Here is a 17,168-nt window from a genome sequence, read left to right on the forward strand (position 1 = left end):
ACGCTTTCACAGTAACAATATGCAGCATGTTCAAAGTTTTTTCTGACTGCAATTCTGCAATAAAACAAAAAAGCCCAATGCCACTTCCAATATGACAAAAATACACAGTAAAATACTTATATATTCTCTTGAAAATTTAGTTTAACCCTTTGGCCAAAGCGTCGTAAGCCTGTGAGCCACATCAAGGCAGATCCTGCTCACAGGTCCAGACACTACCAGATAAAATACTAATACACCTTGTCATGTACGACCCCCTGCTAGCATGTGACCTGCATACGGGACAAGGGTTAATACCGACGCTCGCAAGCGTACCCACTCTTCACCCACTCAGGGGTCCCTCAAATGGGTTGTATCTCTCCTCAAGCCGTCCCAATATACCACCGCCACGAACAGCACACCAGTGAGCACGTGACTTTAGATATGCAACCAGGGTTAATACACAAAGCAAATACTCTAGCAACCCCCCTTTCTCCTCTGCAAGGAACCAGCGAGTTAGTATTAACCCCCCACTCAATTGCACATCATAACCATCCACTGCCACCACCTGAGGTTATGCAGATATGATCTTAGACTAAAATATCCGCCAGGGCTTCAGGTCCCTGTTTATTATAGGAAAAACTATGCACTCTAACACACAATCAGTTGTAGTAACATGTGCCTGATTTTAGCAAGTTATTCTCTGCAGCATGCACAAAGTTCATTCAGAGCCCAAAGCTTTACTTATTAAATGGTTTAATATATATAAAAATACAGTGCTTGAATTACAGAAAAGGTATTACAAAATAAACATACAATTACAATATAAGGCAGAGCAGCTTCTTAAAATAAAAGGGGTAAAACAGAAAATCCTATACAGTACATTACCACATGCTATGGATTTTTCCCAGAGAGGCACTGGTTCAGAAGATGAGGTCTGCCCTGCTTTCCAAGCATGCCCCTGGTCAGATCTGACTTGAAACAATCTCCCCCAGACTTAGATACAATACTTTCTTATGACGGTGCCTTAAGCCCACCCCTTTCTACAGAATACTTTGAAGCTGCTCTTCTTTGATTAAAACAATTGACACCTTGAGTGGGCTATCCAGGATGGACCCCCGTCCCAAGTAAGTTCCTTTGAAATTCAGAGCAGACAGAAACAGTCCTGACCAGTTTCAAACCCAGCATTTGGTATTTTGTTACACAAGTGTAGATCATTAACCCCTCAAGCACCAAAGGGATTAAAAATACCCAATATCTCATGACATTATCATGACACACCTATACTAGGATTAAAATTCTCATTTACCTCTATTAGGAGGGAGAAGGACGAACACTGGATCCATATCCAGTAAAATGAAAGAGACCTGCTTACTAGGGCAGTGGGGAGGGGTGAGCTTGACACCTGGGAGGGAGGGGCCAATCACCTCCAACAGCTGAGACCAGCTGACAATAAGTTAAACAACACACAGAACCCCAAGAAGTTCATTTTGGAAACCCCTGAGCCCCCACAAAAATAAATATGTATATAAGTGTAAATTCTACAATGTATCAAATACTAATAATTCTGTATAAGGCTATGGCAGCATTTTACAGCTTAAATGTTATGAAAGGTTATGATTTTTATTCTAGACACTGTTCTTTTGAGTATCTTTTTAAATGTCACCTTCGGGGAGTGTGTATGTCTTCATTTGAATGTGCTCAGGAACTCCACCTATACGGAGGTCTATGGTAGATTCATGACTTCAGCACCTGGTGATTTTCATTCACTTGAGGCTTAATTGCCAAGGACAGGTGATCGTAAACATCCAGCGGATTACCTGGCAGCATATATTTATATTTCAGCATAGTGAGGTTCCTGTTACTCTTTGATAAAGAGCTTAGTGTATGAAACGCGTTAGAGTACTGCTTTGCTGTTTATGGTTCCATAATAAATCTGTTTTTATCAGCAAGTTTTTCTGTTTGGACCCCGTTTTTTCTGCAAGGAGCAGTGCTCTCCACCTACCTGTGATCCAGGCAACCTTTACTTGTACAAGATATAGGCATGCGGCCCCGTGTTTCCAGGACCAAGGCGCCCCCCGTTAATTACATTAGTATCTCTGAGCAATGTGCAGAAGCCTGGACAATCAGCACCCCACCATGAGAAACAATTCTTCCCCTATTGCACCTTTTGTTTTCCCCAGACTTTGTGGCGGCTCTCTGAGAGTCAGAACAGTATAACCATTGCCACTGATCAGAGTTTGCCAGTTCATGTTTTGTCAGAGTTGCTGTCAGTGCAGGTGTCGGTGACTAGACACTGTACAGTGAGTTAGTCTCACTATTTGAGACTAACGTGGACTGTTATGCTTTTCTTCTTCTATTCAGATCCCGGAGGACATTTGAGGGTAAGCTCGCTTCATAAGTGTCTTCCACCCAACTAACTAGTTTTCCCTGTAGCTCATGCGGATAAGTATTCTTGTACCTGTCTTACTGTTAACTCCAGATAAATAAACTTTGGGTTTTTAAACACTTATGCTCCATCTATTGCTTATACGATCCCTGGTAGTCTAATCAACCCTGTTCGTGACAGTGACTGTATAACACTTTTAATCTAATGTGCGACTGGGGAGCATACAGTAGCTAATTTTTAGATTATCTTAAAGCTACAGTTCAAGCTGCCGTTTTAAAAAAATTCCATTCAATATATGCATCAGTACAATCTGCACACTGACAAGTGATTAGCTAAGTTGCCTGATTGATCGGCAATGATTTGGGCTCAGGGGTTCTTTAAATCACTGTAAAGTGCTGCAGAAGAGTACCCAAGATGCACAGTTCTGTGTGGAAGACCAGGCAGGCACTAAATACAATTGTTGCTCTGCTAGAGAGAGGGCAAAAGGGGTATGCCAGAGTCTGTCTCAGAAGAGGAAGGGGATGTGACTTTGTAAATGGTTGGTACACTACCGACACACTTTATTGAAGTGTGGTCGGTACCGCAAGCCGGGAAATCTCCCGGCTTGCTAGTGGCCGCCCCTCGGCGTGCCGCGCGTCATAGACGCGCGGTCACGCGTCATCGGGAGCGTGCGCCCGCTGCACGCGTGTCCAGGGGCTCCCCGAGGGAGCCCTGGTGTCCCGCGATCGCGGGACAGCGGCAGGGGGTTCCGGGGGACCCGGCGGACCCGGCAGCGTTAGGGAGAGCGCCCCGATCGGAGGGCGCTCTTCCGCTGCTTCGGCGTGCGCCCGTCACACTCGGGCGCGCGCCAGGCTACTGCTGCGGCACAGAACGGGCAAATGCTCGAATAAACTGTGCCGCAGCAGTATACGGTAGAAACAGAAATGCTTGTTACATTACAATACATTAAAAAATAAATATATATATATATATATATATATATATATATATATATATATATATATATATAAACCATAATACTGAGTTAAGTTATGGTGAGTAAAAAAAGTGACAAAAACCCTCCACAGGAAAGCAAATATGCAAATATAGCTGTGTGCTCATCTGCATGTCTTAGGCAGGTCTGCAACCCCGCCTTTCCCCATGGGGAAAGGCGGGGTTGCAGACCTGCCTAAGACATGCAGATGAGCACACAGCTATATTTGCATATATATATATATATATATTTTTTCTTTCTAATGCTACGAGTATTTTCTCATTAAACCCCCAGTTTAAGTTCTTTCAAAAACAAAGCTGTCTCACATTTTAATCTGGTCTGTAACTGTTACATACGCCCATAATATATATTATCTTTAACTGTGCATGCAATGTCTTGTATATAATGTATACCCTGTTCACTTACAGTATGTAACTGTGTATTTATAACCATGTATTATTTGTCATTTTAACTCTATGCCCAGGACATACTTGAAAACGAGAGGTAATTCTCAATGTATTACTTCCTGGTAAAACATTTTATAAATAAATAAATAGTAAAGAACTGATTTATTAACAAAAAACACACATACAGGTATAGGATATTGCTTGAACTGCAGCTTTAAATTCTTGGTTTTAGTTGTCATTTATATTATTTTACCTCATTTCCCTTTCATTTGTATCCCAAAAAAGTAATTAAAAAAAATGTGAATTTACATGATTTATACTTTGCAGTTACAACCTTACCTTTTGTATGGGCAGACATATTGGTATCGTTAAACACACTGAGTTGCGATACAGTGACTGGTGACTTTCTGTGTGTGCTATGAACTGACATCGACACAACCTATCCCAAAGGAAAAGACACATTTCAAAGTTTTTGGTTAGTACAATTATTGACAATTCACAAATAGAAGTTTGGTAAGTTTTTGCTACTCATTCTTTATAAAAAAAAAATACTACTGTTTCCCCTCACCCCACTTATATCAGGAGGTGCACATAAGCAATTAAAATTGTGTATAAAGCAGGCTGAACTGCTGCTTAATAGTAATATTAAAATAGGATTTTTTTACTTTATATATGATTAAATAAAATAATTTTTAAATGCTATATACCAAGTATTTTATGAAGATTGTTTTCTTTTTGTTTTGAACACATGCTGTTTTTATTAATTATTACAGATAAATTAAAAACTATAACTAAAAATGTACAGTATTAGTACTGTAATTTATGGAGGAACATATTTACAAAGCATCACAATTTTACTACCAGATATGTTATTTTGCAACTAAGATCAGAAAAGTAATATAGAGTCATTCCTAGGGAAAAATGTAATTTCAATGTGACTTTCAGCAATGTTATACATGTGTACTGAACATAGAGACAGCTTGGGATTGATTGTGTGCCTATCGCTTTATTGTGTATAAAAGTACAGTAAACATCAAGAAGAAATGTTTATTTTGAAAGTAATGTCATGAGTGTAAAGCACCCATTTGTTACTTATTGTTATTGTATATTGTGTTTGTTGTGGTGTGAAGATAGTCAGCGCAAACCTCACGGGCCTCCCGATGTCGATGGAACCGAATGAAATAAAAGGATATGGATAAAAAAGAATTAAAATCTCAGTGTATTAGATACACATGTGGGGGATGGGGGAAGAGGGGGGGGGAAAGGGGGAGGGGGGTGAGGGCAGGGGGTGGGAGCAAGGAGGAGGATAATGCTGGAGGGGTTGATAATTGGTTTTCCACTTTAACTAATCAAAGAATACATAAAATTATGGATTCAGTGACTCACACGGGCTTGTGTGGTGTCTCTCCCTCAACGCTGACTGTAGTGGATTTATTACAGACTCATATGCTGGAGTCTCAATATACATAAAACTCACACGGCCTGATGTGAGTCCTTGTCCTCAGAGGGTCATGTCCTGTATGGATGGTGTCTGGGTTGTCTCAGCAGAATTATCCCCCGATGGGTGTAGTGTGTGAGTGTCTCCTCTCCCCGTTTCCCAGATGACCAAAAGGAGTGTATGCCAACAAGGGTTAACAACAATAAAAAGTGTACCGAGCGGCTGAGGCTGGGCCATTTTATTTGACTTCAAGTGTGAGTGTAGTCCTTGTGTTTGCTTTATTTCATTTTATTTCATTGTGTCTTATTTTATTTCATTGTGTCTTAGTATAATTTATTTCATTTTGTCATAGATTGTTCTATACTTTTTATGGTTCACCACATGTTTGCATTTCATATGCTTATGTCTCCACTGTATACCCATTAAAGACCTTTTTTATTGTTGTTAACCCTTGTTGGCATACACTCCTTTTGGTCATCTGGGAAACGGGGAGAGGAGACACTCACACACTACACCCATCGGGGGATAATTCTGCTGAGACAACCCAGACACCATCCATACAGGACATCACCCTCTGAGGACAAGGACTCACATCAGGCCGTGTGAGTTTTATGTATATTGAGACTCCAGCATATGAGTCTGTAATAAATCCACTACAGTCAGCGTTGAGGGAGAGACACCACACAAGCCCGTGTGAGTCACTGAATCCATAATTTTATGTATTCTTTGATTAGTTAAAGTGGAAAACCAATTATCAACCCCTCCAGCATTATCCTCCTCCTTGCTCCCACCCCCTGCCCTCACCCCCCTCCCCCTTTCCCCCCCCCCCCCCTCTTCCCCCATCCCCCACATGTGTATCTAATACACTGAGATTTTAATTCTTTTTTATCCATATCCTTTTATTTCATTCGGTTCCATCGACATCGGGAGGCCCGTGAGGTTTGCGCTGACTATCTTCACACCACAACTGCCACGCTAAGAAGGAGACGGGATTCCCTTCTCCGAAGTCAAGCAGCAACCAGGAAATCAAAAAAGGGCCAGTATATATTTTTATATACTCTTTTACACTTCGTACACAATCACATATCTATATTCCAATTTATTTGAATAGCATAGGCGTTGCAGCACTTTCTCCGCCACAAATCCTAGGGAGCGCCCCAGTTCAAACAACCTCCATTGTATATTGTGTGTCTAAAGTGAAGACTTTGCAAGGATTGCTACTGTAACCCCCTTCAAAACAACTCTTATAATATATAATGATGGACATGCTCTCCGACCAATGACTCTAAACCCAAGAAGGGATTAATGTGATTGGGTATAAGGGAAGTGAGGATGACATCATAGGTGGAGGTGTCAACAGATGGATAGGGAGGAGGATGTGAATAAGGGGGCAGAGCTGCAGAGACTAGAGGAGCTGTAGGGAGAAAGATCAGCGTGGGACCAGAGTTATCCCATCACGCTAGAGTTGGAGCGACCAAGGAGAGTACTGTAAAGAAACAAGAGATAACCTGCAGACCACAGGGGTTCTGGATCCTCAGGTACCTTCCAGTATCGTGACACTGGAATTGTGCATGCCTCTCTGCTTCCACCACACATCAGACTGGTGATTATTCTACTGCTGGCGAACAGACTGCTGTATAACCTGATAGTGACGATTGAGATTTTATCTCACAAATGCTGGTTATATTTGTCCTCTTGTGAGTGCAAGTCCAAGAGACCTTCTTTTTTTATTTTTTATACACCATTAAATTTCCCATACAGTATCACGCTATGGAGCTTACACTTCTTTTTCTCTTTTAGGTATTCTTGGTGTGGCAACATCACTATTGAAGCTGCAGTCTGCTCCTGTCTGGATTCACCACCATATCAGACATCGGACTATTTCACACCATTTCGTCGTTTGGTTTTAATACACTTTATTATTTGTATTACATCTGTTATTAAGTTGTATATGTGTTGTACTATCTAGGCTATTTTATATCTCTTATATACTGGGTACACCACCCTATAGCCTTATTTTATCACACATATATTTAGGAAGTACCTCTTAGCGCTACTTTATTGTTTGTTTATATAAATATATATATATATATATATATATACATATATATATATATTAATCAATCTAGGGAAAAGAAGGGGGCTTACAATAAGATATCGTGGTCTTATCAAGATGAAATCAGCTCTTAGAATACCAATACATTGCTAGCTTGTATTGTATATGCACTTATAGTAAATGCGTTTTACGTTAACTTGATACATCACTGGAACATTTGGGCCTATAACATAAACACAAACCACCATGCAAAAAGCAGAACTTTGAGTCACTTTCCAACCTTTTCTGGTTCAAATGGTGTTTTTCTGCAAGTGGGAATTGCATTTCTGCTCTGAAAGCTGCCAGATGATGCTCTATCTACATCCCTTGCTCCTGGCCTCACAGTCTCTGCTCTCTCCAGAAGGTTGATAACCTAGTGCAATAAATAATTTAGACAATTGACATGTATTCTTAAGAATACTGTATAGGTTTGCATTTCCATACATTGCTGGTGTTGGCAACATGCATAATAGGTCTATACTACAGCAATGACTGTCATACTTTAAGATACCAAGGTGTAAAATTGACCTAATTTCATTTTAAGGGTGCAGTTTCATTGTGCTTCTAGAATATTGTAGTTTAAGTTTGTACTCTTCCCTTTTTCATCCAGATCACATATACTTTGACATTTTCATGTTATTTACCACTTTGGAGAAATAAACAATCCTGCAAATAGGTCAAGAATGACTGTAAACAGCAAAAACAAAAGCATTGTTAGCCACAGAACGGTATTGTATATATAAATATATATATATATATACATATATATATATAACTCGACAAATGCACTCGCCCACTAGCCTGAGGCGAGTGCATTTTAGCCGCAGGCGATCCGTCACTCACCCGTATTCTCCTTACGCTATCTGCGTAGTTTAGGAAGAATAGAGCACAGAACCGAGCGGCTTGCGTGCGCAGGGGAAGGAACTGAGGTGGGTGGAGCTTTGTGTGGCTGAGGGCTCATCCAATGTGTCAGGTGCAGGGGGGGGGAGAGGGTGGCATTTGAGGTGCAGGGGGGGAGAAGGTGGCGTTTGAGGTGCAGGGGGGAGAGGGTGATGTGTGAGGTGCAGGGGGGGGAGAGGGTGATGTGTGAGGTGCAGGGGGGAGGGTGATGTGTCAGGTGCAGGGGGGGAGAGGGTGAAGTGTGAGATGCAGGGGGGAGAGGTGATGTGTCAGGTGCAGGGGGGGAGAGGGTGAAGTGTGAGATGCAGGGGGGAGAGGGTGATGTGTGAGGTGCAGGGGGGAGAGGTGATGTGTGAGGTGCAAGGGAGGGAGAGGCAGATGTGTGAGGTGCGGAGGGATGGAGAGTGTGAGGTGGAGGGACGGAGAGTGTGAGGTGGAGGGACGGAGAGTGTGAGGTGGAGGGATGGAGAGTGTGAGGTGCAGGGATGGAGAGTGTGAGGTGTAGGGGGGAGAGTGTGAGGTGTAGGGGGGGAGAGTGTGAGGTGCAGGGGGGGAGAGTGTGAGGTGTGGGGGTGGGGAGACTTTGAGGTGCAGGGGGGAGAGGGTTATGTGTGAGGGTGGGAGTGGGTGATTTATGGGGTGCAGTTGTGGGAGAGGGTGGTGTGTGAGATGCACGTGGGGGAGTGTGAGTGCTGGGGGGGAGAGGGTGATGTGCAGGGGGGTGAAGATGATGTGTGAAGTGCAGGGGGGGAGAGGATGATGTGTGAGGTGCAGGGGGGAGAGGGTGATGTGTGAAGTGCAGGGTGGCAGAGTGAGGTGCAGGGGGGAGTGTGTGATGTGCAGGGGGGGGTGAAGGTAATGTGTGAAGTGCAGAGGGGGAGAGGGTGATGTGTGAGGTGCAGGGGGGAGAGGGTGATGTGTGAGGTGCAGGGTGACAGAGTGAGGTGCAGGGGGGAGAGTGTGAGGTGTAGGGGGGGAGAGGGTTATGTGTGAGGTGAAGGGGGCTAGGTGACGAGTAGCTTTTTTGGTTGGGCGAGTAGCTTTTTGGGTAACTTGTCAAGCCCTGTCTATGTGTGTGTGTGTGTGTGTGTGTGTGTGTGTGTGTGTGTGTGTGTGTGTGTGTGTGTGTGTGTGTGTGTGTGTGTATATATATATATATATATATATATATATATATATATATGTAAATATACAGTTGTGTGAAAAAAAAAGTACACTCTCTTTGAATTCTATGGTTTTACATATCAGGACATAATAACAATCATCTGTTCCTTAGCAGGTCTTAAAATTAGGTAAATACAACCTAAGATGAACAACAACACATGACATATTACACTGTTTCATTATTTATTTAACAAAAATAAAGCCAAAATGGAGAAGATATGTGTGAAAAACTAAGTACACCCTTACTGCTACCATAGGAATTAAGATGCTAAGTAGCAGACAGGTGCTGCTAATCAAATGCCCTTGATTAATTGATCATCAGCAAGTGTGACCACCTCTATGAAAGCCGAATTTTTAGCAATTTGCTGCTCTGGAGCATTCAGGTGTGTGTTAACACAATGCCAAGGAGGAAAGACATCAGCAATGATCTTAGAGAAGCAATTGTTGCTGCCAAACAATCTGGGAAGGATTATAAGGCCATTTCCAAACAATTTAAAGTCCATCATTCTACAGTGAGAAAGATTATCCAAAAGTGGAAAACATTCAAGACAGTTGCCAATCTTCCCAGGAGTGGACGTCCCAGCAAATTCACCCCAAGGTCAGACCATGCAATGCTCAGAGAAATTGCAAAAAACCCAAGAGTTTCATCTCAGACTCTACAGGCCTCAGTTAGCATGTTAAATGTTAAAGTTCATGACAGTAAAATTAGAAAAGACTGAACAAGTATGGTTTGTTTGGAAGGGTTGCCAGGAGAAAGCCTCTTCTCTCTAAAAAGAACATGGCAGCACGGCTTAGGTTTGCAAAGTTGCATCTGAACAAACCACACGACTTCTGGAACAATGTCCTTTGGACAGACGAGACCAAAGTGGAGATGTTTGGCCATAATGCACAGTGCCACGTTTGGCAAAAAGCAAACACAGCATATCAGCATAAACACCTCATACCAACTGTCAAGCACGGTGGTGGAGGGGTGATGATTTGGGCTTGTTTTTGCAGCCACAGGACCTGGGAACCTCACAGTCATTGAGACGACCATGAACTCCTCTGTATACCAAAGTATTCTAGAGTCAAATGTGAGGCTGTCGACAGCTAAAGCTTGGCCGAAATTGGGTCATGCAACAGGACAATGATCCCAAGCACACCAGCAAATCTACACAGAAAAGAATCAAGGTGTTGCAATGGCCCAGTAAAAGTCCAGACCTCAACCTGATTGAAATGCTGTGGCGGGATCTTTAGAGAGCTGTGCATAAACAAATGCCGACAAACCTCAATGAACTGAAGCAACGTTGTAAAGAAGAGTGGGCCAAAAACCCTCCACAACGATGTGAGAGACTGATAAAGTCATACAGAAAACGCTTACTTCAAGTTATTGCTGCTAAAGGGGGTTCTCCAAGCTATTGAATCATAAGGTATACTTAGTTTTTCACACATGGCATCTCCATTTTGGCTTTATTTTTGTAAAATAAATCATGACACGGTGTAATATGTCATGTTCTGTTGTTCATTTGAGGTTATATTTACCTAATTTTAAGACCTGCTAAGGAACAGATGATTGTTATTATGTCCTGATATGAAAAAACATAGAATTCAAAGAGGGTGTACTTTCTTTTTCACACAAGAGTGTGTGTGTGTGTGTGTGTGTATACTTAGTTAAGTTATGGTGGGTAAAAAAAAGTGACAAAAACCCTCCACAGCAAAGCATATAGCAAATGGAAATATTCCTGTATGCTCATTTGCATGTCTTAGACAGGTCTGCAACCCCGCCTTTCACCATTATCACCCAGCACACAGCACTTCCACTGCAGCAAGGGATTCTGGGAAATGACATGCAAATGGACACACAGTGTCACCTTTTGCTTCAAAACCATTTTTAACATGGTTCCCTATAGCTATGCATCTTAACCCTGGCTGTGCTTAAAGCTGTGACCATGCAGCAAGCTTAAGCCTATAGGGAACCATGTTAAAATGGTTTTATTTCCATTTGCTATATATATATATATATATATATATATATATATATATATATATATACTAGCTGATATACCCGGCGTTGCCCGGAGGCAGGGAGGGGGGGGTGTGAAAGGCAGGAGGGGGGGGGTGAAAGGCAGGAGGGGGGTGTGTGAAAGGCAGGAGGGGGGGCGTGAAAGGCAGGAGGCAGGGGGGCGTGAAAGGCAGGAGGGGGGGGTGTGAAAGGCAGGAGGGGGGGCGTGAAAGGCAGGAGGGGGGGGCGTGAAAGGCAGGAGGGGGGGGGCGTGAAAGGCAGGAGGGGGGGGCGTGAAAGGCAGGAGGGGGGGCGTGAAAGGCAGGAGGGGGGGGCGTGAAAGGCAGGAGGGGGGGGCGTGAAAGGCAGGAGGGGGGGGCGTGAAAGGCAGGGGGGGCGTGAAAGGCAGGGGGGGGGCGTGAAAGGCAGGGGGGGGCGTGAAAGGCAGGGGGGGGTGTGAAAGGCAGGGGGGGCGTGAAAGGCAGGGGGGGGGGCGTGAAAGGCAGGAGGGGGGGCATCAAAGGCAGGGGGGGGCGTCACAGGTGGGGGGGGCGTGAAAGGCAGGGGGGGGCGTGAAAGGCAGGGGGGGGCGTGAAAGACAGGGGGGGTGGGGCGTGAAAGGCAGGGGGGGGCGTGAAAGGCAGGGGGGGGCGTGAAAGGCAGGGGGGGCGTGAAAGGCAGGGGGGGGCGTGAAAGGCAGGGGGGGGGCGTGAAAGGCAGGGGGGGGCGTGAAAGGCAGGGGGGGGGGCGTGAAAGGCAGGGGGGGCATGAAAGGCGGGGGGGGGCGTGAAAGGCGGGGGGGGCGTGAAAGGCAGGGGGGGCGTGAAAGGCGGGGGGCGTGAAAGGCGGGGGGGGGCGTGAAAGGCGGGGGGGGCGTGAAAGGCAGGAGGGGGGGTGAAAAGCAGAGGGGGGGGTGAAAGGCAGGGGGGGGGGTGAAAGGCGGGAGGGGTGAAAGGCAGGGGGGGTGAAAGGCAGGGGGGGGTGAAAGGCCGGGGGGGATGAAAGGCAGGGGGGGGGTGAAAGGCAGGGGGGGGAAAGGCAGGGGTGGGGGCGACACACACACACACACAGTGTCACACACAGTGTCACACACAGTGTCACACACACACACACACGTCACCTAGAGCGACACACATGCGACACCTACCTCTACTTCCGTCCGCCGCCATCTTAGGCGCCGCGAGGGAGGAAGGGGTTTTTTCCTGCCGCCGCCATCTTAGGCGCCGCGAGGCAGCTGCAGCCTGCCTGCCCGCTGCCTGTTCCCCTGCCGGGGATGGAGATCAGCGGAGCGGAGGGAGGGGAGAGGTGAGCGGAAGGAGGGGAGAGATGACGCGAGGCAGCTGCAGCCTGCCTGCCCGCTGCCTGTTCCCCTGCCGGGGATGGAGATCAGCGGAGCGGAGGGAGAGGTGAGCGGAGGGAGGGCGAGGTGAGCGGAGGGAGGGGAGAGGTGAGCGGAGGGAGGGGCGAGATGAGCGGAAGGAGGGGAGAGATGACGCGAGGCAGCTGCAGCCTGCCTGGCCGCTGCCTGGTCCCCTGCCGGGGATGGAGATCAGCGGAGCGGAGGGAGAGGTGAGCGGAGTGAGGGGAGAGATGAGCGGAGTGAGGGGAGAGATGAGCGCCGGGTGTGTGGGGTGTGTTTGGGTTGTGTGGGGTGTGTGTGGTGTGTGTGTGTGTGGTGTGTGTGTGTGTGTGTGTGGTGTGTGGTGTGGTGTGTGTGTGTGTGTGTGTGGTGTGTGTGTGGCGCGAGCCGAGAGGAAGAGAGTGGCAGTTGGGTGACGTCACACCCACCAATCTGATTGGCCACAGGCTGAGGACCAATCAGATTCACCGCAGCTAGTACCAACCTTTGATTTTATATATATATATATATATATATATATATATATATATATATATATATATATATATATATATATATAAACCATAATACTGAGTTAAGTTATGGTGAGTAAAAAAAGTGACAAAAACCCTCCACAGGAAAGCAAATATGCAAATATAACTGTATGCTCATCTGCATGTCTTAGGCAGGTCTGCAACCCCGCCTTTCCCCATTATCACCCAGCATACAGCACTTCCACTGCAGCAAGGGATTCTGGGAAATGACATGCAAATGAGCACACAGTGTCACTTTTTGCCTCAATAACCATTTTTAACATGGTTCCCTATAGGCTTAAGCTTGCTGCATGGTCACAGCCTTGAGCACAGCCAGGGTTAAGGTGCATACCCAGAAAACCACCCACAGACAGCTGTTTCGACCTTGATGGGTCTCATCAGTGTGGGGTTGATTTTACTGGGAATGCAAGAGAGGCTATGGGATAGGCTAAACCATAATACTGAGTTAAGTTATGGTGAGTAAAAAAAGTGACAAAAACCCTCCACAGGAAAGCAAATATGCAAATATAACTGTATGCTCATCTGCATGTCTTAGGCAGGTCTGCAACCCCGCCTTTCCCCATTATCACCCAGCATACAGCACTTCCACTGCAGCAAGGGATTCTGGGAAATGACATGCAAATGAGCACACAGTGTCACTTTTTGCCTCAATAACCATTTTTAACATGGTTCCCTATAGGCTTAAGCTTGCTGCATGGTCACAGCCTTGAGCACAGCCAGGGTTAAGGTGCATACCCAGAAAACCACCCACAGACAGCTGTTTCGACCTTGATGGGTCTCATCAGTGTGGGGTTGATTTTACTGGGAATGCAAGAGAGGCTATGGGATAGGCTAAACCATAATAGTAAACCATATAAACTATATATATATATATATATAATGTACCCCCAAACTATGTTTTCTTTCCAGCAAAGTACTACATATTACATTTAGAGCAGCCTCATACTCTATCACTAATATATTGCTGGCTCATGTAAAGCTATCCCAGCTGAGCATTAAGAAATTTGGTAGCTTTTTTTTTGTTTCAATTTTTTTTTAATTGTTTTGGAGAGACATAACAAATATATAGTCTTGGAATACATGTGATGTTTTAACAGTGTCTCTTGTCCATACAACAAAGGGAATTAACAGTTCGTCATCACTACTGAAATAAAATATTTACTATAACACGGTTTTTGAATAAGTGTGGTCTGTCTTCTTATTTCCGGTTGTGTTAGGGAAGCAGCCGCTTCCGTAGGCGTCTCTCATGAGCTTAACAAAGGAAAGAGAAGAACGTAGAAAAGAAGAAAAAGAAGGGGGGGGGGGGTAGGAGGTGGAAGGAAGGGAGGGCGAGCCCATTTGTCTGGTCTTTCTGTATTTATTTCTATGGGGAAGAAATTTGGTAGCTTTAATGCGTCTCTAACCATCCTTAACCATGATTCAGAATACCTTCAGATATATCGTCAGTTTCATTATAGTATACCAAAGAGAGAATGATCTTTGGGGTTCCAACTCGGTTATAAGGGGGTGCAATCCCACATACTGTAGAACAAAATTGTTCTAAATGGCAGTAATCTGTTTAATGGAGTAAAAGTAAATGATGAATGCATTAAAAAAAAAATAATAGAAGATTATAATTATTTCGATTTCATTTTAAAGATTATTCTGACAATGTTTATAGACTGTTACCTAAAATGTCTGTCATTCATTATTGTTCCCATTCTTTAATGGTGTGGAGTGACTGTCTATGATTTATTTTCAAAATGCTGTGAAGTCACTTCCTTGTTCCAGGAGAAGATTTTGGGAAGCTGATTTACAGCATACTGTATTGAATTGGGGCCAATAAAACTATTAGCCTTATCACTGACAAGCACGCTAATGTATAAGGAAATAAACAGGAAAAATACTACCAAGTACTAGAAAAAGATATTAAAACGTTCTTATACTTCTGATCTTTTTAAACCATCACCATCACTTTTTAAACCACCAACTGGGACTGAAACATGTTGCCTACAGTACACGTCATGTTCTCTTTTTTCTGTGCTTTGCATGAAAATAACTGAGGCTTGGACAGTTAAGTTCCCTTTTAGGGTTAAAAAGGAGAACAAAGTTATGTGGCATACTGTAGTTTATTTTTGTTTTGTAATGAAAGCTAAGTAAAAGATCATACAGAATGATTCATACTTTAGCACTGCTTTCTTTGGACGTCAGTTTCTCGTATGGTGACTTCCTTCCCACAGGAGTGCTGCTTCGACTTCTGTGTACAGTTTGTCCCAAACTTTGGTCAGACTTGGTGAAAGATGTACCTCTCATAATGGCTTGTGAAACCTAGTGAAATGCAATACACAGAGGGGCTATCATTTTGCATGCAGTAACACTGAAACATCAAATGGCTGTGTGGCTATCTTATCCGAGGCAGATTAATGTCATGTGATAGCAGTGACTAATTTCATTTTACACAGTAAACCAAAAGGAAACTGTTCACACTTAAGAGAAGCTTTAGCCAAATAGTTTAAAATAAAAAAGGCATACTACATGTTTGCTATCTTCCTTAACCACTTCACAGTAATAGGCACCTAAAACACAGAGTTGCAGGACCACTTAGAACCTTAAGTATGTTTAGTAACATACTTAAAAGAAGACAAATAAGGGGTCCATTTACAAATGGAATCTTTCCCTATGGCCCAGCCTCCGAGGGAAATTCTGCAGCACATTGTGAAAATAGGGGACACTCAGCACAGTCCATAGCACAGTCCATAGGCTGTAATAGCCCATTGGATTAACGCAGCAGGGTTTCCTGCGTTTGAATGGGACTCGTGCTGTGTGAATTCTACCTGTCTGCACCTGTCTGTATGAGACGTGCACTAAGAGTGAGACTGAATCAATCACTCTCCCTGCACACCTCTAACAGGCGATCGTGCAGCTTTTAGTTTAATAACACAGTATTGTAGCATGGGGTCTCAAGAGCTGAAACGCGTTAATTTCAGGTCCGGGGACCCCCTGCTTCCAGAGTTACAGGCCCCGTTATGGGTTGTCCATATTCCCTGCCATGTTTAATTTCTCCTGCGTCATGGACCACGTGAGACCCCCTGCTTCAATACTGTTTTATCAAAATAAAATTAAAGTGGCTAGCTACTAAGGCAATAAAGGGGTTAAGCCAGACTACCTGGTTTATTGGGGGTAGAGGGGATGGGTGAAGGGGGTTGTTGCCCCAGGGTGGGTGGTTAGGCCTTCCGGGAAGGTTTTGAAAGGCCTAACCACCCACCCTGGGGGCAACTACTCCCCTCACCCACCTGCCCTATCCCCCCAATAAACATCACAATACAATACAAACACCAATACAATACATTGAACAACCTCCCCTCCCCAACACATACAGTACAGTAATGGTCAAAATCACTATTATCAATATCTAGATAATAGCACATATGCCATTAAAAAATTAAACATAACCAAAACATTACCCTGCCAGCATATAGTAAATTAAAGTTGTACTTACCCCTGCCAGGATGAAGGCCGTCCTTGTCCCCCTCTTCTTCAGTGGACACCGACAGTAAAATAGAAAACTAACTATTGGCCACTAACCCCTTAATCACCTTAGCGGTTATTTAAGGGGTTAACCCCCTCCCACTAACCACCCGGGAGGCCTAACAACCCTCCCCAGGGCACCCCCTCTACGCATTGATTGTCATAGTGGTCAACTATGCCCATAATATGGGCATGGTTTGCCACAATGGCAATGAATGTGTAAGCTACAAATAAAAAAGCACTGAATAAAATATATTACATGTCAATAAAAAAATGCCAATAAACCAATTGGATTGACATAGTGGTACACCATGCCCATAACTTGGCCAAAACATGGTTTGCCACTATGGCAGTCAAAGGGCAACCTAAAAAAAAATACACAATGAAATAAAATACAATCAATGTGTTTCTTACCTTTGCTGTCTTCACTCTTCAAATCCAACTC

The 17,168-nt window shown here is 44.3% G+C and overlaps 1 protein-coding gene across 4 annotated transcripts in view; it reads right to left on the minus strand.

Moving 5' to 3' along the window:
- Nucleotides 1–17,168, minus strand: part of LOC142493194 (uncharacterized) — a 254,494-nt gene that overhangs the window by 25,040 nt on the left and 212,286 nt on the right. For 2 of the 4 annotated variants that reach the window (XM_075596805.1, XM_075596804.1), the window contains exons 12-14: nucleotides 15,380–15,523; nucleotides 7,520–7,651; nucleotides 4,085–4,184 (exon numbers count right to left, since the gene is read on the minus strand). In XM_075596805.1, coding sequence (XP_075452920.1) covers nucleotides 4,085–4,184; nucleotides 7,520–7,651; nucleotides 15,380–15,523 — 376 coding nt within the window. The remainder of the gene's footprint in view (nucleotides 1–4,084; nucleotides 4,185–7,519; nucleotides 7,652–15,379; nucleotides 15,524–17,168) is intronic. The other 2 variants (XM_075596808.1, XM_075596807.1) reach the window with 2 other exon arrangements.

Source organism: Ascaphus truei, chromosome 4 (genome assembly GCF_040206685.1).
Source record: "Ascaphus truei isolate aAscTru1 chromosome 4, aAscTru1.hap1, whole genome shotgun sequence".
In the NCBI taxonomy this organism is placed as follows: domain Eukaryota; kingdom Metazoa; phylum Chordata; class Amphibia; order Anura; family Ascaphidae; genus Ascaphus; species Ascaphus truei.